General features: G+C 35.6%; 1 protein-coding gene and 1 long non-coding RNA gene across 2 annotated transcripts; both read right to left on the bottom strand.

Annotated features, from left to right (window-relative positions):
• Positions 1–7,182: 7,182 nt before the first annotated feature.
• On the bottom strand, positions 7,183–12,053 carry LOC113092870 (uncharacterized). Its single transcript, XR_003287640.1, has 4 exons — positions 11,402–12,053; positions 10,272–10,430; positions 8,687–8,734; positions 7,183–8,252 (listed from the first exon to the last, which is right to left on the bottom strand). It is a non-coding gene; the product is annotated as an uncharacterized LOC113092870 (long non-coding RNA).
• A 1,518-nt stretch (positions 12,054–13,571) lies between these two features.
• On the bottom strand, positions 13,572–21,377 carry LOC113092867 (gastrula zinc finger protein XlCGF49.1-like). Its single transcript, XM_026258641.1, has 2 exons — positions 21,362–21,377; positions 13,572–15,064 (listed from the first exon to the last, which is right to left on the bottom strand). Exon 2 carries the CDS (start codon positions 14,931–14,933, stop codon positions 14,421–14,423), a length of 513 nt encoding a protein of 170 aa, XP_026114426.1. The 5' UTR covers positions 14,934–15,064; positions 21,362–21,377; the 3' UTR covers positions 13,572–14,420.
• Between the last annotated feature and the right edge of the window lie 457 nt (positions 21,378–21,834).

Here is a 21,834-nt window from a genome sequence, read left to right as displayed (position 1 = left end):
GGACTTGTGGGCATCAACCCGGAAACTGGATCAAAAGTTGCTGCTGGAAAGTGAGACAAGAAAATGCATGGAATGAACCCACGTGTATGCACACTGTTGCGTAAACTAATGGACTTTGAATGGCTTGTCATTTAAAGCATTCCAATAGAATTGATACCAGAGACTGACCCAAGTTCCAAGTTCATATTCTTGCCTTTAAGGTAGGCACAGTTCAGACCATTTCTTTAGTTTATGACTTTAGAACAATCACTTTAGGAATGTGTGCGCTACATAGTTAATATTTAAAGCTGCAGTTGGTAACTTTTGACGCTCTAGCGGTTAATAAACAGAACTGCTTGCGTCATGCGGAAGAACATTGTAGCCGGATCTACTTCTCTCTGTTTATGTCTATGAAGAATCACAAAGGTACTGGGTTACTCCCCGCGGTACCCCCGAAGCAATCTAAAATAGTCTGAATATAAACACTTATTATAGGTGCACCCTAGTGATTCAGGACAAGCTAAAAACACGGTTTGGAAAATGGATTCATGGTGTACTCGCTTATTATGTTCATTTTTCTACATTTTGAACACAAACAAAGTTACGGACCCAGCTCTGATTGGTTGTTTTTTACCGGGAGCGATGGAGTTTCTGCAAATGGCAATAGGACACTGGGAGGAGCCAGAGGAGCTTGATTTTTTCACAGATTATCTGTCTCATATTCTACTGTCAGGACATAATGACAGGTTTAATAAATATGTAAAAAATATATTTTTACAAAAGTTACCTACTGCAGCTGTAATCATTTACAGTACTCTTGTAAATTTTACAATCTTACTGGCATCTTTGGTTACTGTAAATTTTACAGTAAATTTTTTTATATAGTGTTCCTGTAGCTGAATTGGTAGAGCATTGTGCTATCGAGCGCAAGGTTGGGGGTTCGATTACCCGGGAACACATGATAGGTAAAAAATAATAATAAAAAAAAAATGGATAGCCTGAATTAACGGTAAGTCGCGTCTGCTAAATTCATTAATATATATATATATTTTACTGTTGTGTTAAATTGTAATAATATTTTACAATATTACTGTTTTTTACTTCCTTTTGATCAAATAAAGGCAGCCTTGGTGAGCAGAAAAGACTTCTCTCAAAGACGTAAAAAATCTTACTGACCCCAAACTTTTAACGGTAGTATAAATTACAAATATGATGTTCCACCTACTGAAAAGATACTGTTGCATGTGTATTCCATTCTAAAGAGACTACCTGTTCCACAAATAATACATTTATAGGGATATCTGTAAATGAACAATACTTATTCTTTCTCCAAGTTATGTGTACCTACATGTCCAATTTTATTTGTAAGCAGCACTCTGCAGGATGATGCAAAATGAACACAAGTTTTGAGAAAATGACACAATGCAGCATCTAAATGAAAACTTGCTGTTTTGCATCAATAAACGGTATCTTAGAGAAAGAATAAACATTGTTCTTTTACAAATGTTACCAACATTGTAACAATGCAAAATGGATTGAAAATTTTTTAACCCCTTTACTTGCAAACATCGCAGACGGCCCAGGTTTATTATTGTTTCATTTTCACAGCACGTTAAAAATCACTCTCTTACTTGATCTGGAAAAACTGTGCATCAATTGAAAGTTTAAAGACTCTAGCTTCGATATTTGACCAATGTTTTGATAAAACATTGTTGCAGTGACAGTTATTTAGTGATTTATGTCAGGAGTGCAAAATAATAAATCCGTATTATGCCACATTTTGAATAGAAATTCACCACTCACTCATATTCAGTCACGTCAACAGCGGTTTATTTGTGTTCACATAGACTCACTGAACAGCGTCAATAAGGATTTTTAGACCAAAGATGCATATCTGCGGAGATATATGGATATATTTACTTATGTTTACTATACTTATACATTATTTAACCATGCAAGTACTGTAATGATTACTTTTGTAGTTACTATGGTTTTACTGCAATATTCATAGCTAAACCATGGTCATTGTAGTAAAACTATGGTTTATTTTGTTTTTATTATGGTTTTACTGCAAAAGCTGTAGTAAAATCATGGTTAATTTTCAAAAGACTACAAATAATCCCGAATTATCTTTTTGATCAAAGCATCTGGTAAATGTACATGTATTTGTACATGTAATATGAACTTAATGAAAATATTAATAAAGTTGCAACTGTTCTTGAGAGTGGTGTGTATTGTTTTATTATAAACCAGCGGCAGAAGCCGAGGGTGATCCGTAACGATGAACAAAACACCGGTGAACCGTGTCCACACAGAGTGGCCGGGATTTACAGCTGCATCGTCCCAACATCGGCCGGAGAGCATTTCCAATCAGAGGCAGACGTCGTGGCGACTATAAGTCGCACCTGAGTATAAGTTGCATCAGTCCAAAAATACATCATGATGAGGAAAAAACATATATAAGTCGCAAAAATAATTAATCTTAGAAAAACATTAAAGTCAAGAACTGTATTTAAAAATATATTTTAAATAATTACTTCAAAAAACAATTTATGAGCAATATAAAATTTTTCTATCCTGCTTTTGAACCTTGCATCAGAATGCTGTTTTTATAGGTGGGTCACATTCAAGATTCACAAGTAAAAGCCCACTTCTCTGATTGGCAAAAAAATTATTATTATGGCAAAAATAAGAGATGGATGCTGCTGTGACGTACTCTGAAAACAATATCGTAAGTTAGTCACTTGGTTTAAAAACTAGTGCTGTCAATCGAGAATAAAAATACAATTAATTGCATTTTTCCTGAAATTAATCGCAATTAATCACACCTAACATACACTGAAAAGTTTTTAAATACAAATTTTATTTTGCAATAACATAATGTTTGTTTAAAGGGGTCATATGATGCGATTGAAACTTTTCCTTTCTCTTTGTTGCAATTTAACAATATCTTTTTGTAATTATGGCAGCTTTCCCAAAAAAATGGGTGTGGTATTAGAGTCAACAATATACATGTTGCCCCTTGGTAATATTATTAGAAAATACGGAATTAGCTTCCACTGTTATGCTGATGATACTCAGCTATATATCTCAACGAGACAAGATTAAACTTTTCTATTATCTAAGCTAACAAAGTGTGTTAAAAATGAAAAAAGATTTTCTCCTATTAAATTTGAATAAGACAGATATTAACTATTGGACCAAAAGACACTACACAGAATCTTGTAGATTACAATCTGCAACTAGACGGATGTACTGTTACTTCCTCTACAGTCAAAAATCTGGGTGGAATATTAGACAGCAATTTGTCTTTTGAAAATCATATTCCCTTGTTACAAAAACTGCATTCTTCCATCTTTAGAAACATTGCCAAGCTACGAAACATGTTATCTGTTTCTGATGCAGAAAAGCTAGTTCATGCATTCATGACCTCTAGACTTGACTATTGTAATGCACTTCTAGGTGGTTGTCCTGCTTCTTCAATAAACAAACTACAGGTAGTCCAAAATGCAGCAGCTAGAGTCCTTACCAGGTCAAGAAAATATGATCATATTACCCCAATTTTACAGTCTCTGCACTGGCTACCTATTAAGTTCCGTATCAGTTACAAATTATCATTACTTACCTATAAGGCCCTAATAGCTCCTGCGTACCTAACTAGCCTTCTACCACGCTACAACCCATCACGCACCCTAAGGTCACAAAACGCTGGACTTTTGGTCGTTCCTAGGATAGCAAAGTCCACTAAAGGAGGTAGAGCTTTCTCACATTTGGCTCCCAAACTCTGGAATAGCCTTCCTGATAATGTTCGGGGTTCAGACACTCTCTCTCTGTTTAAATCTAGATTAAAAACATATCTCTTTCGCCAAGCATTCAAACAATGCATCTCATAATTTGTGACTGCAATTGCATCTGATCAAATGCTCGTTCTTATTCTTTAGCTTGGGTTAAACTAATTAATTTTACTTTGTTGGATCAGCAGCTATGCTAATGATGCCTCTATTTGTTTCTATGTTTGCCACCGTGGTAACTCGGATTTACACAAGCTCCAGTCTGGATCCAGAACACCTGAGAAGAGATGATGCTGACCCTCAAAGGACCTCAGATGCTAAACCTGAATCAACAAACAGAAGTAACAATTATTGCTACAAGTGTGACTGCATCATATAATAATTCCTGTTAATATTGTTCATCGTCTGGCTGGAAAAATCCTGTCATACGCGCACTGACAGTCACCACTTATAAGCTACTACTAAATATTGTAGAAATGTAATTTTCTGTAAAGTTGCTTTGTGATGATATGTATCATAAAAAGCGCTTAACAAATAAACTTGAATTGAATTGTAGTTAGAAAAGTGAGCGCAGCACACCTGTGCATATAACAGACTGTCATTGGACTCCTCCTCTTTAGTAACGTCATCATCCGATCCTTCATCTCTAGATGTGAAATAGTTAATTATAACATATTTTAAGGCACTGACATCACCACGATTGAGCAGACTGTGACGAGTAAGAACAACTAAGTGAGCAGCTTCAGACTGCGTTGTTTTCTTGCGCTCCGCCATCTCAAGATATTGAAATTAATAAATTAAAAAAAACTTCGGTGCTGTAGTTTATACAGGACTGGCGGGAAATGTGATACACTTTTATTATATTATTATATATGTTACTGATTTGTATTGATAGGTTAACTATTTTTGTTGTGTTAAGAGAAAGCAAAGCTCCAGACCATGTTCTTAACATGAGAGAAATACAAGTCTTCTGCTTGCTGCAATAAATTGCTGTTTTTCTGCACTTAACAAGTGAATTTTAACAAAGATTATTCTCAAGCCCACCAGTCGTCGCTCACTGTAGCCTGCCTTACGTGACGCTGTGTGTTGCGGGATATGCAATACAACGTGTAAAAAGTTGGTATAAGAGGCTGTTCACATCGTGACTAAAAACATGGAAAATGCTAGGCATGCCACGTTCTCCTTCTTTCCAAGGCGCCCATGAGGTTGTGCTTCGGAGGCGTCAACCATCAGCTGTGATCTCCGTTACAAGGACATTTTAGAAACGGATTTCAACTACCAAAAAACCCTTGTTGTAACTCTGCTACAAGATTTATTTAGCTGATTCAGAAGCCCCGCCTGGACAACAGGAGGCTTAAAGCTTATTTCAGAGTGGACAAGGACCAGTTTGATTATATTTTAAGAAAAGTTGCCCCTAGCATCAGTAAACAGAGCTTCTGCCTCAAAACCTGACTGACTGTAGTTGTAACTGAAGTGGTCATAAAACACCTAAAATATAAAAAATTAATAAATAACAGATATGGAAACATATACACATATTCATGAATAGAATATATAACAATTCTGAAGCTTTATGGGACAACCTTGTGGAAGAATATATGCCACCACCTAACAGGTAACATTTGTGAGAAATCGCAGCTGATTTCCCGAGGATGTGAAATTTCCCTAACTGTTTTGTGGCAGTAGATGGCAAACACATAGTGATCCAGGCCCCTTCTTCCAGCAGTTTCCGTTACTTAAACTACAAAGGCTCCTTCTCAATTATTCTCCTTGCTGTTGTTGATGATCGGTATGTGGTGGTGGATGTTGGGGCTTATGGGCGAAGTAGTGATGATGGTATTTTGGCTGTTTCAGCACTTGGAAGAGCTCTCTGTCAGGGCAGCCTTGGCATACCAGACGACAAACCTTTAATTAACAAGTAGTCTGCTCTGTGTCTCTCCACATCTGAACAGCATCATTCTGAAGAATATGAGCTGTATGCAGACCGCTTATGCTTTTCTGTATCAGCCACGACACAAAGATTAACTTTTCTTTTGAACCAAAGCATAAATATATGTAGAAAACACATCTTTGTGGCGTGGCTGACACAGAAGAGCTATTGCCTTATTTTCGAATTATAATTTATGGATTAGTTCAACTGTTTTAGAAGCATTCACATGTATTAATCAACATTGTAAAAATACACTTTTGTTTGAAAAATTGAACTTAGAAAATAGAATATAAAGAATAACAACACAATAATGTTTTATCAGTCTCCACTGACTAACCCCCCCTCTCCAACCTTACTTAAACTCAGCTTCATAAAGATTATGCTTCATTTTCAATTCACACTTCGGCTTTCTTCAGCAGAGGAAGTATTTAACATGTTCCAACGATGCTTCTGGAATTCAGAGAGGTCTGGCTCTGTGCTTCTCCTTCTCTTTCCCACCGAGGGACATCTAGAGACTGGCTGTCCGCTGCTGGTCGATGCCAGGGGCTCTGGCTCTATAGGAGGTAGGGTCAAAGTAATGAGGCCCTCATTGTGACTGTTCTAGGAGAATAAATTAAAGTTTATTTTAATCATAATAAATCATGACTTAACATTGATAAAGTATGTTATGTATTCATTTTAAACTCAGGTAAATACTGCATATTTCAATTATCCAAATACTGACCCATACTTTCTAAATCGTGTCAGACATCAAACTTCCGTAGAAAGCTACCTCATTACATTCAGAGTCTAGCTGATCTGAGGCCAGTGGGATGTTGGATGACATTGGCCTCTCCTTCACAAATCGTTCCAGAAAAATGAGAGCATTCATGAACTTCTATTCCTTCTGAGTTCCTCCCTCAGAGCCATTTCTCACTTTCTGCTTTCCTCTCCTTTATATACTTATCCCTCAAATATTTCCACTTCTTTCTGCCCTCATCCTCAGAATATAATGTCCAGTTTTTCCACCAGCCCAGCATTAGTATCTATCATCACCATGGGCCACACAGCATGTTAATTCAAAGCTGGTTTAATGGATGGACATCAGAGGCAACCATTTCATGTAATTCAACTCCCAAAGAAATTTTGTGAATTAGTGTATAGAGAAAAATAACGATTAAATTTTTTTTAAGGCACAAGAATCAGAATATTTTATTGTTTTGGCCTCAGCCCAGTCCTGAAATCACTTGCGTTTTGTGTAGTTTTTGAATAATGATTAAAAAAAAAAAAAACATAAAAGGCAGAAATTGATTAAGTTGTCTTTATTTATGTTACCTCATTGACCCTGGACTTTTATATCCAATCAATTAATTTTGACTAAAACATATTTCACATATGTGACCCTGGACCAAAAAACCAGTCACAAGGGTGCATTTTTTCAAAATAAGAGATTTATACATCATCTAAAATATTTGGTAGAGATACAACTATTTGAAAATCTAGAATCTGAGGATGAAAAAAAAAAAATCTAAATATTGAAAATCCCCTTTAAACCTGTCCAAATTAAGTTTTTAGCATATGATATATTTACAGTAGGAATTGTACCAAATATTTTCATGGAACATGAGCTTTACTCGATACCCTAATGAGTTTTGGCATAAAAGAAAAACCGTCAATTTTGACTATACAATGTATTATTGGCTTTTGCTACAAATATACCCCTGCTACTTATGATTGGTTTTGTGTTCCAGGATCACATATGACCTTAAATAGTGTATAAGCATTTCCAAGAATCAGCTTTAAATAACAACAACAACAAAAAAGATCTTCAATATACAAAACTAAAAATAAGAACATAAATCATTAACACTTATTTATCATGCCGCTAAAACTTCACAATCAGAAAGAGCTTCATTTCCATTCCTGCAACAGACACAGGAATTTTTCTTGTTCACAGGAGCTTACAGTGCAAAAGAGGGCACAGACATACATATTAGTGCAGACATACAAAGAAATTACATAGAAATGTCTAAAATCTATTCGGATTCATGAACACAGTTTCGCTGATGATCCAATAAATGCATAAAACCCAGGATAGAGCGGCTGAGTAAATCTGGTCCGGACTGAGTGTATGAGGTTCATTGTGTCAGAAACGCTGTAGAAGGACAGAGTTCCTGCGCTGTGATCCACATACACTCCTATTCTACGACTGGACACTACAGGGAGATCAGTCTGTTTGTTATTATGAACAAATACGCATTTAGAGGGAGAACAGAACAAACTCCATGACTGATTATTACGTCCGAACACACACTTATAAACCTCTCCTTTCCTGCTGATGCTCTTATATGACACTGATATATCCACACCAAACATCCCACTCCACTCAACTTCCCAGTAACTGCGTCCACACACACTCTCTCTACACAACACCTGAAGATTATATCCATCGAATCTGTCCGGATGGTCAGGATACGGTTGCTCTGTGAGAGTGCCAGTAATCTCTCTGTTCCTCTCACACAGACGGAGGTGTTTATTCACCGTGTTCAGGTCCAGTGTGAGCGGATTGGAATCTGATGGAGATGAAACACGTGATAATTAGGCATCATGTCATGACCTCATTAAAGACTTTAATGCTAATTTCAGTTTAAGATCCAGTCAGATTGGTGTTTATATCGTCTTAGATTTATCCACTAAAGTCTTATTGATATCGAAAAGAGAAGTTTCTTGTGTTTTGTGCTTACATGTTAATGTCTTAAAATGACTATCTTGTTAGTGTGCTATTAAATGGTGTTTTTGCTATACTATCGATATTAATGTGGCACATAGGAAATGGTCTTCAATTGTCTTTCACTGTTGTAACAAAGTTTTTTTTTTGTCTGTAGCTCAAAATTAGTCTTTGTGCAACTTATTTTGCCAGCACAGGTCACATTTGACTCATTTCTTGCCTAAGGGTACTGAGGTTATGTGCTTAACAGTAGATGCATTAGTTTTCTTATTGACTTACACTCTAGGAAGTTGTTTCTGGTCCTGGGATCCATGTTGTTGAATATGACTGCAGAAATCAGCACACATGAACATGAAGAAAATGTGGTTACTCTTTATTTCAGTAGTCCACTTTAGACATTCTACTAACTATAATTAACTTTGCTATATCAAAGCAATGGCATGTAAACTAAATTTCATTACATGTAATCTCAGGTTAGGGCTTATAAAAATAAGTTGTATAATAAAGTGTTAGCAGGTATTAAAAGTGGAGTTCACCCAAAAATTTAATTTGCTCCAAATTTGCTTCATAATAATTTTTTTTTCTTCTTGTTTTCCCGCTATCTCGACATAACGAAGTTCGTTTTCTCGTTATAACGACTTAATTTTCTTGTTATCTCGACATAACGAAGTTCGTTTTCTCGTTATCTCAACATAACAAAGTTTGTTTTCTCGTTATAACGACTTAATTAAGAAGTTACAAAACTGCGCCAGCAGGTGGCACTATAGACCTGAATATAACTGATGGGGTGTTGTATACTATCCACTTTACTGTATGCGGACCTTCCTCATGATCGCTATAATTTGTGCAGTCTTGTTCATTAATGACATTTAATTAATTCATAAATGTTAAATGCTTGAATCAATGATTATTATGTGTTTTAAGTTCCTGCTAGATGCATGAGTTTCACCAACGCGTTCTGTGTCATAAAATAACTGCTTATCAAAACCAAGGTTGACGTCACTGTATTTTGTTTGCACCTATATCTTTATTTGTGCTTCTTTTAGGCACATGATTAATAAGCAGAGATGTTCTGTTTATCTACAGTAGGACGGGATTTAACGATGTAGGCTGATGTGATTCTTTTCCTTATTACTAATCTTTATTGTTAACCATATTAATGAGAAATGTGATATATATGTAAAATCCATAGGCTAATTTAATTCAGTTTTGTTCTATAATGTTGTAATCGTTTTTTTCTACACACACACACATACATACACTACACGTAAACATGAACGATCTTTTCAAACAGAAGCTTGTAACACACATGATATCTGCCACATCATATATTGACTACTACAAATTATAAATTATATATAATTTTATTTCAAATAAAGGGAAAATTAAAAGTGAGTTTAATCCAAGCAGCTCTAATGGCGCGGTGTTGCCATTTAAACATGTTAATAACAAAACAAAACGTTTGTTGTACTATGGAAAAATCAACAGTGATTGATCAGCCTTTATTTATGTAAATTTGCTGAAATATAGGCTACAGTAAGAGCGCGTGCATGGTTGTCCATCAGATGCCTGTCAAAGTTGAGGTTGTTACTACAGCAACAGTAAAACTGTCATGTCGTTATAACGAGAAAACAAACCTTCGTTATGTCGAGATAAAGAGAAAAATAAGTCGTTATAATGAGAAAACGACTTTCATTATGTCAAGATAACGAGAAAATTAAGTCGTTATAACGAGAAAACAAAAAGGAAAAAATTATAATGCATGGCCGCTTAGAACTTCCGTAGATTTGTGCATTGTTACCTTTTTAATATTATTAGTATTCTTCAAGAGTTAAAATGGTTGGACTCAATATGGGAATCTTACTCAAGTCCACTATGATCCTGTTTTTCTAGATCTGTTTCCGGCAGGAAAGAAGAGATGTGATCCTGTGTGTGAAAGCTGGTCCAGCTCAGTGTCTTTCCTTCTCAGAACATTGAACTTCTGCTTCAGTCGTCCTTCAACTCGACTCACTGCAGCCTTTTCCTGGTTAGGATCATAATCATTCAATTAAGTAAAATGGAAATTTAAGGGGTCCTGTAAGACACTTTTACCCAAAGTACATTCAAAGTACATAACACAATGCTGTACCACTGAGCAACAGGAACACTGTTGCCAAATGCTTTCATTGGTAAGTAGATCAAACTGATCACTAAGTGTCTCTATGATGTCACACTGTGTCTTAGAAATTAGGTAAGGTTTGCCCAAGAAGTTCCTGTATTTGTTGCTAGGCATTTTTAAAGAAACAATAGGGACAAGAGAGTCGCTAAATGTAACAACAAAATTGCTAAATTGGCAACACATCATCTCTTACTGCTTTCTGGGCCTGTGAGCCACTAAAGCATCATGTGACTAAAGTAAATCCAGAAAAAGTGGAGTGAGATAGTTTAAATTTAACTTATCTGGACTAGTAAACAATAGCTGTAGGTTCACATTCAGAGATGACAGATCATCTCACACTGTTGTACATTAAGTAACATGATGCATAAAACCTGTTTCATGCCACAGAGATGACAGATTTTTCTGGCCAATCTTTTGAATTACAGCAAAAAGTAAAATAAACAGTAATAGGCTACACAGTTAAACAGGTATTTCTTTTTTAATTCAGTTTTTACAATTTAAAGCTTCTCTAATAATTAATGTCACATCACTATTAAGTAAAACTGAAAGGTGGTTAAAAATAGTGAAAAACAAAGCTATTGGTGACCAATCATAGCACATAAATATATACACTTTCCTTTATACATTCATATACATAAACAGTAAATGTTCATTAGTTGTCAACTACCCATGTACTGTTTAATTATTGTAGTGATTGTAGTATAGAAAAAATAAACAACTGTAATGTTTTGATAATATTTATATTTCATGATATTACCTATATGTTGATATAAGTGCCAACAACATACACATATGAATTAAGTGTCCGCATTATTTAGTAAGTGCTAGGTTCTTACCTGTTTCTCTGTCCTCTGTATTGCTGCTGATACAGTATTATGGTTACATGTTTATCAATCATCCAGAGACAAACAGCTTCACAACACTTAAGTTTCTCTTTCCATGAAGTAAGGAGATTTCAGTTTCCTACACAACTACACTTAAGTTTCTATTTCTCTGAACTCAGGAGATTCCTGTTTCCTGGTTCTGTGTGTACAAGTGGAATGTTTTAAATGGGTGTGTCTGCAAGTCACAAATAATAAAACGTTGACTAATTTCTGTCTCAGAATGTACCTACAAGAATTAAAATTACAGAGAAATAAGACAACACCTTTACAAATGGCAGTAATACTGCATTGTAAGTAGTACACTTGTGAATGGATGTACATACTGTATTTGGGCTGTCATCAACTTTGTTTTTATATATAACCATTTTAACTTTTGATTCCACTGAGTTGGTTATTTATCATTGCTTGCATTGCATGAGTGCACACTACTGGCAAAACCCATGTCATGGTTTTAATCAGACCACTAAACTGGTGTCTGGTGTCAAAGCAGCTTAAAGCAACTTCTCTCTATTTACACATAAGGTGAGACAAGCATGAGCGAGTGACACAAGTGCACAAATTAGCATAAAAATGATCCCAATCTGTCTAAAACAAACACTTTCAAAAGGCTCACCACAGTGAATCAGGTTTAAAGGAACAAAATGTATGACTTAAATGTGGCCACACAGACCTGGCCAAAAATTTAAATGATAGCACAGCCACAGTTACCAACTAAACTGTAGGTTAGTGTGTGACCGCCCCCAAAGTTGCCATCTCGAACACCTCGTACAGCGAATACAAAGGACAGACCACACTTAAGGCATTGAGTAGCACCCAAAGGAGTAATTATCTTTGCCAGTGACCTGTGTTGAGGGAGTGCTTCAGACAAGGCAATAGAGGCTGACAGTAGACTTCTCCAACTCCTAAAACCAGGTGATAAAATTATGGCGGAAAAGGGTTTTACAATTTGCAACATTTTGCCAGAGGACAGTTTACACGGGAGGAGGTGAACAATAACAGACTAATCTCCAGTGCTCATATACACATGGAGCGTTCCATTCAAAGGCTAAAATTGTTTTCTATTTTAAATCCACATCCCATACCAACATACATCAACAAATTACTTAAAGCTGCAGTCCGTAACTTTTGGTGCTCTAGCGGTTAATGAACCTCTTGAATCTTGCTGAAGAACATTGTAGCCAGAGCTACTTCTCTCTATTTATGTCTATGATGAATCATGCAGGTACCAGGCTACTCTGCATCAGTACCTACCCAAATCAGTCTAAAATATTCACAATATAAACACTAATTATAGTTAACATATTGATTCAGGATATGCTGAAAACTGGGTTTTCAAAACGGATTCATGGAGTACTTGCTTATTATTGAAATTTCTACATTTTAAACACAAAAAGTTATGGACTGCAGCATTTAAGTACATTTAACATTTGAAATTTGGGTACCCTTCTTCCTTTTATCTCCCTTTCTAACACAGAACCTCCTGGACAGCAACCAGTCTAGTTTCAGAAGTGGACATTCAACCAAGCCTTGCTCTCAGTTGTACTGGCAAGAGTGGATTGCAAATCTTTAAGAATTATCTTGCTGGATCTGTCTGCTGCTTCTGACACTATTAATGACAAGATCCTCCTATCAACCTTATTAACACAAAGGGGATCTCAGGAAACCACACTCCTGTGGTTTGAGTCTTTCCTATCAGATAGGTCCTTCAAGATATCTTGAAGGGATAAGGAGTCCAAGATGCAACATCTAGCTACTGGGGTGCCTCAAGGCTCAGTTCTTTGACCACTTCTTTTCTATGTATACATGGTATCACTAGCTTCTATCATTCAGAAACATGGTTTTTCATATCACTGCTATGCTGATGACACTCGACTCTACCTCTCATTCCATCCGGAAAACCGACGATAACTGCCTGCATCTCAGCATTTTTAACAGACATTTCTTGTTGGATAAAGGACCATTACCTTCAATTTAACCACCCACTTAGGCACATCAACCATAACTCTTTCAAAAACAACCAGAAAGCTTGGAGTACTTTTTCAGATCACACTTCTAAAACTACCCATTCCTGCAGATTGTAATTAATCATTCTTCAATGTACTATAACCTCGTACACTTCATACATGGCTGAGCTCCAGTATAAAGGTCTTTCCCTACGATCAATGCTTAGACAATTTACACTGGACACATCTGTAGTGGCTTTGATACGGCCACTGAAGCTGATTGTGGCCACTCTAGTCAATGCTTGGGCTTATTCCAACTGCGCCATGGACGTAGGTTTCTGTAGCAGCTCTCTGTGCTGCTTCCATAAAAAAAAAAAAACCTAATACACTTCCTAATAAATGTACTCAAATTCCATTGCTATGACTTATTGCAAAAGGCAAAAGATGTGTTTTAGTCGCATAACACTGGTTACTGGAAATTGCGTCATTTCATAATACTTTTTTGACAACATTTATAAAATGTTGCTAAAGTTTTGCATAAATCTGTATTGGAAATGCCACTACTGTGAAGTTTATTTAGACATTAGTTTAGATGTAAACAGTTCTACAAAACAGTAATGTAGTTATTCTATTAGAATCAGTTCAGTGTTGATTGAATAAAATTAGGTGACAATCTCAATGTTGCACAATGCAGCTTCATGGAAGATGGGTATGGCATCATACAGCTTATGTAAAACTCAAGATTTGCTTTGTTTCTGGAAATCTTTCCACAGTGATGGCACATGACAGGTTTCTTTACAATGTTCCGGAATTATTTATTTTCTTGAGCTTTTCTTGTCTGTAAAACCCATTCCACACTGGTGACATTGAAACAGGTCCCTCTTGAGTAAATCTTTATGTGATACCTAAGGTTACCTTTTTGGTTAAAACCTCTCTTTAGGGTGAATTCTCATCAACTCTTTCCACACTGAGGGCATATGTAAGGCTTCTCCTTGGTATGAGTTCTCATGTGCCTGTTAAGACTTCCTTTATGAGTAAAACTGTTTCCACACTGTTGGCAGGTAAAAAAATTTCTCCATAGTGTGAATTCGCCTGTGGACGTTATGGCAGGTGAAGGGTTTCTTTTCAGTGTGAACTTTCATATGGTAATTAAGAGTTCCAAGTTGACTGAAACTTTTTCCACAGTGTTTACAGGTAAAAGGCTTCTCTCCAGTGTGAATTCTCGTGTGAGATTCAAGATTTACATGTTGACTGAAACTCTTTCCACACTGTTTGCAGATGTAAGGCTTCTCTCCAGTGTGAATTCTCATGTGGACTTTAAGGTTTCCACGAAAACTGAAATTCTTTCCACACTGATTACATGTGTAAGGCTCGTCTCCACTGTGAACTCTCATGTGCTTGTTAAGGCTTCCTTTATGAGTGAAACTGTTTCCACACTGTTGGCAGTTAAAAAGGCTGTGGACATCAAGGTTTCCATTATGATTGAAACTCTCTTCACACTGAGCGGATCTGTTAGGCTTCTCTCTATTGTGAATTTGCATGTGCCTATTAAGTTTTCCTTGTTGACTGAAAGTCTTTCGACACTGAAAGCAAGCAAAATAATTCCTAGTTCCTGTCTTTTGATTCTCATACTGATCTTTCTCCTCGATTTCATTCAGTACTTCCCTCTCCTCTGTTTGGAAAAACAAACCAAAAAAAAGTTAACCCCAGTTTAATGGCTCAAAGCAATCGACATCAAACATGTAGATACGTAATCCATGTATCCTATACCAGGGTGTCCAAACTTGCTTTTGGTTGGCCAGTGTTCTACAGAATTAAGCTCCAACTTGTCCCAACAAATTTGCTAGAAGTTTCAGAAGATTTGCAAAGACATTGATTAGCTTTAATTGGGGTTAGAGCTAACCTCTATATGACCATTGTCCTCCAGGAGCAGGACTGGACACCCCTGTCCCATATCCACTATGCTACTGAAAGAGACATTACATGTGATGTGTTGCATATTTGCATTCAAGATACATATTCTAAACACAGCAGCATGTGCTTGACTTTTTATCATTAGACAAATTCAGCACTGAGATTCATTAAAAAGAGGGTAATTAAGAGTAATGAAATGCAGACAATGTGTAGTGCGAGTCTGTAAATCAATGTTAGATTTTTATTGATTTGTAATAGTGAGAGAGGTTTCATATGGTGGATATTCTGTACCATTGTTTTGTTTTTCTCTTGCTTTACTTGCTTTGTCATCTAAACCTTGCTAAACAATTTTAAAATGAAAACACTGTTTTAAAATACTAAATTCTTTGACATTCTTCTTTTAACACAGTAGATAATGTGTTGTAAACAACATCTGTCGTTAATATAGACTTATAGGCCAAGCTAAATACACAAAACAGAGTTGAACGAAGGAGTGTGCGATAAATATCGTCCGATAATTAATGCTATATAGATAATCTCGTCAGTAAAGCCGGTTGACAAGTTGCGCAAATCAATGTTCATTATCAGCATGGATTTGCGCAGCGTGTCAGTGAACAGCGGCTCCGTATAGTAATAGCTGCTCTATGTGAAATCATGCTCCTGATGGAATTTTCACAGATTAGATAACCGGATTTACTGACAAGATGCGCATTAATTATCGGACGATATTTAGTGTGCACCCCTAGTTGAACGTCCTTCTAGGACAGCACTAGTGCAGGCTGTACCGGTGGCCAATAAGAATAGAGCACAGGTATACTGTTCTGAATGGACGTCAGGAATGGGATATTGTTAAGACTGCCCTCTCCCGTTAAAATTACATCAGAGTTACCGACCACTACAGAGTTTTATTTGGGAATTTAATGCTGCGGCAAAAAAGTCTGGTCGGGTCCCAAGCAGTGTTCTTCTGCGAGACACATGTAGTTGTGTTTATAACCACTAGAGCACCAAAGTAATAGACCTCATCTGTAAGTACTTAATACAGTGGTTTTCAACCTGTGGTCTGCGGCCCTCTAGTTGGTCGCGGTGGTTTTCTGAGCCCATTAACAGATCAGAGCGTTCACACTGCATGTGGTAAAAAGCTAGAAATAAAAACGTGCTAAAATAATTAATATCTAGCACATGAGCATAGAGAGAGTTGTGAGTGCACAGGATGCAGTTTTAAGTGAGAGGAGACACGTTTTAAGTGTTTGCACTCTCTCAGGGCGATAGCAGCGTGTATCTGAGCAAGCACGTCTGGTTTTGTGACAGAGAAAAAGGAAATCTGCGTGCGAACAGAGAGATTCACGCTCGTGCATTATTTTGATGTACTTTCGCGTTACAATAATCCACTCTCACTGCTGCTTCTGAACCGCTTACACAGCCTGTATACGCACTGCAGATGGAGTAGGCCTATGTGTGAACCTGTATAATGTTTAACAAATCTATTTTAACACCTGAGGCACTGCTACAATTAATGAGCTCTATGAACAATGTATTGCAGAAAAAAAGTTTTTATTTATATTAATTTTTTTGTTTGTTTTTTTGCCATAAGTCTATACATTCTGTTACACTTTAACTATAGTGATTGTTTTGACTTATGTCTGTTCTAGAGACGTTACAACTTTTTAAGAAAAAATTTCAAAGAAATCGCGAGTGTTTTTTTGTATTTGTTTTTTGTCCATATCGCACAGCCCTAGTTCATTCAATAAAGACAGTTAACAATCTAGCTTCTGAATACTAAGTTATTAACCCAACAATAGCGGGGTGAGTTAATTTTTTTGCAGTGGGCTGCGCTAGCATTTGTGTTTGGTAGTGTGGGCCGCAAGCTGAAAAAGGTTGGGAACCACTGACTTAACAGTTTTCATTTTAGAAGCAAATACTGTGTTTAACCCTCAAAGTTAATAACTTTTGAACCGCTAATCCAATCTTAATGCTTTAAAAAGTGATGTAAAGCAGAGATTCTCCACATTTCAGAGATATCCTCTCATTTAGATATTCAGAGGCGCCGTAGTGCATGTGATTACGTCATCACATTTTGACAACATTGATTCGTCAGAAGAAACTAATGCTTTTGTTTCTCGTAACCAAACGGAAATGATTGTTGACGCTTAGTCCCACCCCGAGCCCAGATTGGTTCAAACTGTCCCATATTCAAACAATAAGTCGAACACTTATACAAACACAAAATAACACATTTGCAAACTCTCTGAAAAAGCACAAAAAAAAAAAAATAAACAACAGAGAACTTTGACATAAAACAAATCAAAACCAAGGATGAAACAGTGGTACATATCTGATAAAGCACTGGGATTTCTGTTTACGGTCGCTTGACGATTTCCTGGTAAAATCGATTCTGACGTAGAATACAGTCGGCGGATCTATCATTTATGCTATGTCTATTATGTTTAAATAATTATGTAAATATATAGTTCATAAAAAGGTAATTTGCACTATTTTTTTCTGTTGCACTCTGAATATTTCTCACTCATCTTGTGTGTAGTTTGTGAAACATTTGCTCTGTTTTTGCACTGTATTGTTAAAGACTATTTGTGCAGTTGTTTTTACTATATGCTGCATAGTTTGTGTTTATTGTTCATATTCAGATTGAAAACATTTCTCAGAAGAAGAAAAAAAACTTTTTTTGTTTGGTTTTGTTATAAAATAACACTCTTTCCATTTTCTTTACTCATTAAAATGTTTTTGGGCACACCTCTATTGTTAGTTAACGAAATAGGGATGTTTTTTACTCAAACGCGATGCTAACAATATTTTAATAAATGGCTATAACTTCCTTGGCAAATGGTACATCTAAACAAAATATTATTTGGAAGTAACACACAGACACAACTTTCTAAAGAAAAATATCCAAACTTTAGGAGTTTTTATTTTTGAGTACACAGTAAGAAAACACCCAACTGTTGCTTGCATTTTTCTTAAAATTCAGTAATTTCATTCATTCTTTGAGAAAACGAAAGTAAAATTGAGACTTTAAATTAGTTAAACTTAAAATGTAAGTTTATAATGATATATGGCATTGATGCTGACTGCTAGAATAGGTCTGAAAAACATAGAAAAGAGCAGGTGTCAGGCGCCCCAAAAATTTCTAGGTCTTTAAGGGTTAATGTTGCAGACTAAAAAAATCTGTTTAGATTATACCTTATTAACGTTTCAACTTAAATCCATAATATCATAAATGGCCAATGTGAAAGGATCTTTTCAGCTGCACTTAAAGACAGTGTTAACGTTTGTCTGATCATGTGATCTCAACATGACTTTCCACAATCCATTTTAACGTGAACGATCACATCGTTGTGTGATCACTCTATGACTGGTTCCTGAAGCTTTTGTTCAGTGCATCTCGTGATCAACTGTTGAATTCAAATCTGCCTTCGTGCTTTTGCTGGCATTTTGTCATATCAAAACTAATCTTTCAAATATCGACATCAACCGATACATTTTACTGTTTGGCCGATGTGTTCGAGGCTCTCATTTTTAAAAGTTCTGTCTAATACAAATAGAAGCCTGTCTAATAATCAGAGAACAATCATTTAAACAAAGGAATTAATGCATACAAAAAGTATTACCGTATTTTCCGGACTATAAGTCACACTTTTTTTCATAGTTTGGCTGGTCCTGCGACTTATAGTCAGGTGCGACTTATTTATCAAAATTAATTTGACATGAACCAAGATAAAACATTACCGTCTCCAGCCGCGAGAGGTCGCTCTATGCTTCTCATTTTCCTGTAGCCTACACTGAAAACATAGAGCGCCCTCTCGCGGCTGGAGACGGTAATGTTCTCTCTTGGTTCTAAATAAATGCGACTTATAGTCCAGTGCGACTTATATATGTTTTTTTCCTCATCATGACGTATTTTTGGACTGATGCTTCTTATACTCAGTGCGACTTATAGTCCGAAAAATACGGTATAAGGATTGCTTATATATTATTGGTAATAGAAAGCAAATACTTATTTATAATTGAAACAAATCTTTGAATAACTAATGAACATTTAATTTAACAAACCTTGCAAACTTAGTTGAATGCAGTTATGAGATCTGCATTCTGTGGGTTTAGGCAACCCAAATAACACTTTAGTAGTAGCTAACCAATATGTTTATAGTTTGTAAAAATATACCCCGTAGTCTATGAAAGGGGCAGTAATGAACCTTACAAATATAGTCTGATGGAATGCTTTACTGATTTTAGAAACACATTGTGAAGGAAACTATAAAGTTTACTCTGCTCTTCTCCCAGTTCACCAGAAAATTACTTCAATGTCTTTCGGGAGGAAAGAATGATTTTGCGTGTTGTAATTCCCACAGCTTGGATTTAGCATGAACTAACATGACCATCACCCAGTATAGATCAACTAAAATATGTCTAAAATAAAGTGCTCGAACTTCCAAATACATCTACTTGCACATATTTCAGAACCTGATTATCAAGATATTTAACCATATAGTGAGCATGTTTGTTGCAAATATTAAAATTATGTCATTAGTGACTCACCCTCATGTCGTTCCAAACCCGTTAGACCTCCGTTCATCTTCAGAGGAGGAAGAGAAAATGATGCTGAAGTCATAATTTTTGCTATTTTTGGACCAAAATGTATTTTCAATGCTTCAAAATACTCTAACTGACCCTCTGATGTCACATGGACTACTTTGATGATGTTTTTCTTACCTTTCTGGACATGGACAGTAGACCGTACACACAGCTTCAATGGAGGGACTGAGAGCTCTCGGACTAAATCTAAAAAATATCTTACTGTGTTCAGAAGATGAACAGAGGTCTTACGGGTTTGGAACAACATGAGGGTGAGTTATTAATGACATCATTTTTATATGTGGCTGAACTAAGCCTTTAACATATATAAAAAATTTATGCAAACTAAATCTCTGTCAGCAGCGTAGTTCATTAATGCAATGGTAAAATAAGAAATCATATACAGAGATAGTTTAGTGGACTCAAATGAACTTATTTAAATGCAAACCCAAAATAAACAAAGTTAATATTTAGGTATTTATATTATATATTATTTGAACACAATATGAAATAAATAAATTTTTAAGAAAACATCTGCAGTTGGTTTCTAAAAGTCCAAGGTAAAAATACTTGAATGCAAGAAAAAATACTTAAATAGCAGCAAGTGCATTTGTGGCACATTCTTGTTTTCTGTGCTAACTTAACTGGTTAAACTTGTACAATATAAATACACTAATTCATAGAATAATTCTACTCCAGTAGCATTAGCAAAATACCCGAGATTTATAACGATTCTTTGAAATTAAGTATACTACTGCAAAAATATACAGAGGACCTTATAAGGATTTCTTATAAGTGTGGTTTGAATTATTTAAAAAGCAGTTCAATGTTATAACACTTTTATCTAGTTATCCTAATTTTAAATCAAATCCAGAATATTTAGAAGTGTATGAAAGATACAAGTAGTAACTTGATCATTTTTTGTATGTTAAAAGTGCATCGTAGTTCATGGTGTTTCAAATTAGCTCAGTCGAGTTCACTGTTCTAAAGATTATTAAAAGTACTAAAGAATAATTTTGATTACATGGAGTACAAAATTAGTGTGCGATAATAAAGCACATTATTTACATTATCGAAGTGTAAGTGTACTTCAAGCGTATTGTACTGCACTTTATTCACCTGAGTTTTCACTGAACATGTTTGTTCTCTTTTATCGTCAGCGCTGAATCGAATCACTGAATCATTTACAAATGATTCTGTTCAGATTATTCAAATTGCTCTTTCTCTCACTTCAATCCAGTAACGTACTTGATCGATGTACTAATTAACGATTTAGGGAGCGAAATGAGACGCAGCTGTTCTGTTATTAATGGATGAGTTTTACTCACAAAAATAACGCAAAAACAATTATTACAGCGTTATTTATAGGTTAATATTAATTAAATTATTATCATAGCTTGTAAAAACGTTTAAATTGACAGTAGTTTGCATTAATCAAAAAAACGTAAAAAAAAAAAAAAACACAAACCTTTCCTCAGGCGAATCACAACAGATGCAGGAGCACAGGTTTATGACGTCACAACACCAGACCAAAATAAAAGTCCCGTTTACACGCTGATGCATAAACTATGATGGACAACTATCTTTTCAAATTATCATGGGTTGACAAATGCACACACAAAAAAGAATGTGTCAAGATGTAAACACAGCAGATTATGTCTTTATTAACGTTTTCTGTTCTCACAGTCATAATTTGTTGTAATACTTTACGGACCTTTAATATATTCCACTTTAACCAAATAAAGATGAATTCTGAATTGTTGCCCTTATATTCTGGGGAGAAACTGAGACGAAATAAGATTACATTATTGTAGCATTTTATGTTACATTAAAAATTAAGTCTCAAGATAAACAAATATTTTTATCTACGCATTAGTTTGAAATATTCATAACTGGTTTACAATCCCTAGTAATGTGAAGACCAAGATAATGTTATTTATC

Source organism: Carassius auratus, unplaced genomic scaffold (assembly GCF_003368295.1).
Source record: "Carassius auratus strain Wakin unplaced genomic scaffold, ASM336829v1 scaf_tig00214720, whole genome shotgun sequence".
In the NCBI taxonomy this organism is placed as follows: Eukaryota; Metazoa; Chordata; class Actinopteri; order Cypriniformes; family Cyprinidae; genus Carassius; species Carassius auratus.
This window is presented reverse-complemented; position numbering and strand designations above follow the sequence as displayed.

Bases quoted from the DNA above. Each gene is read 5' to 3' on its own strand.
- LOC113092867 (XM_026258641.1), bottom strand. From the start codon at position 14,933: ATGCAAATTCACAATAGAGAGAAGCCTAACAGATCCGCTCAGTGTGAA.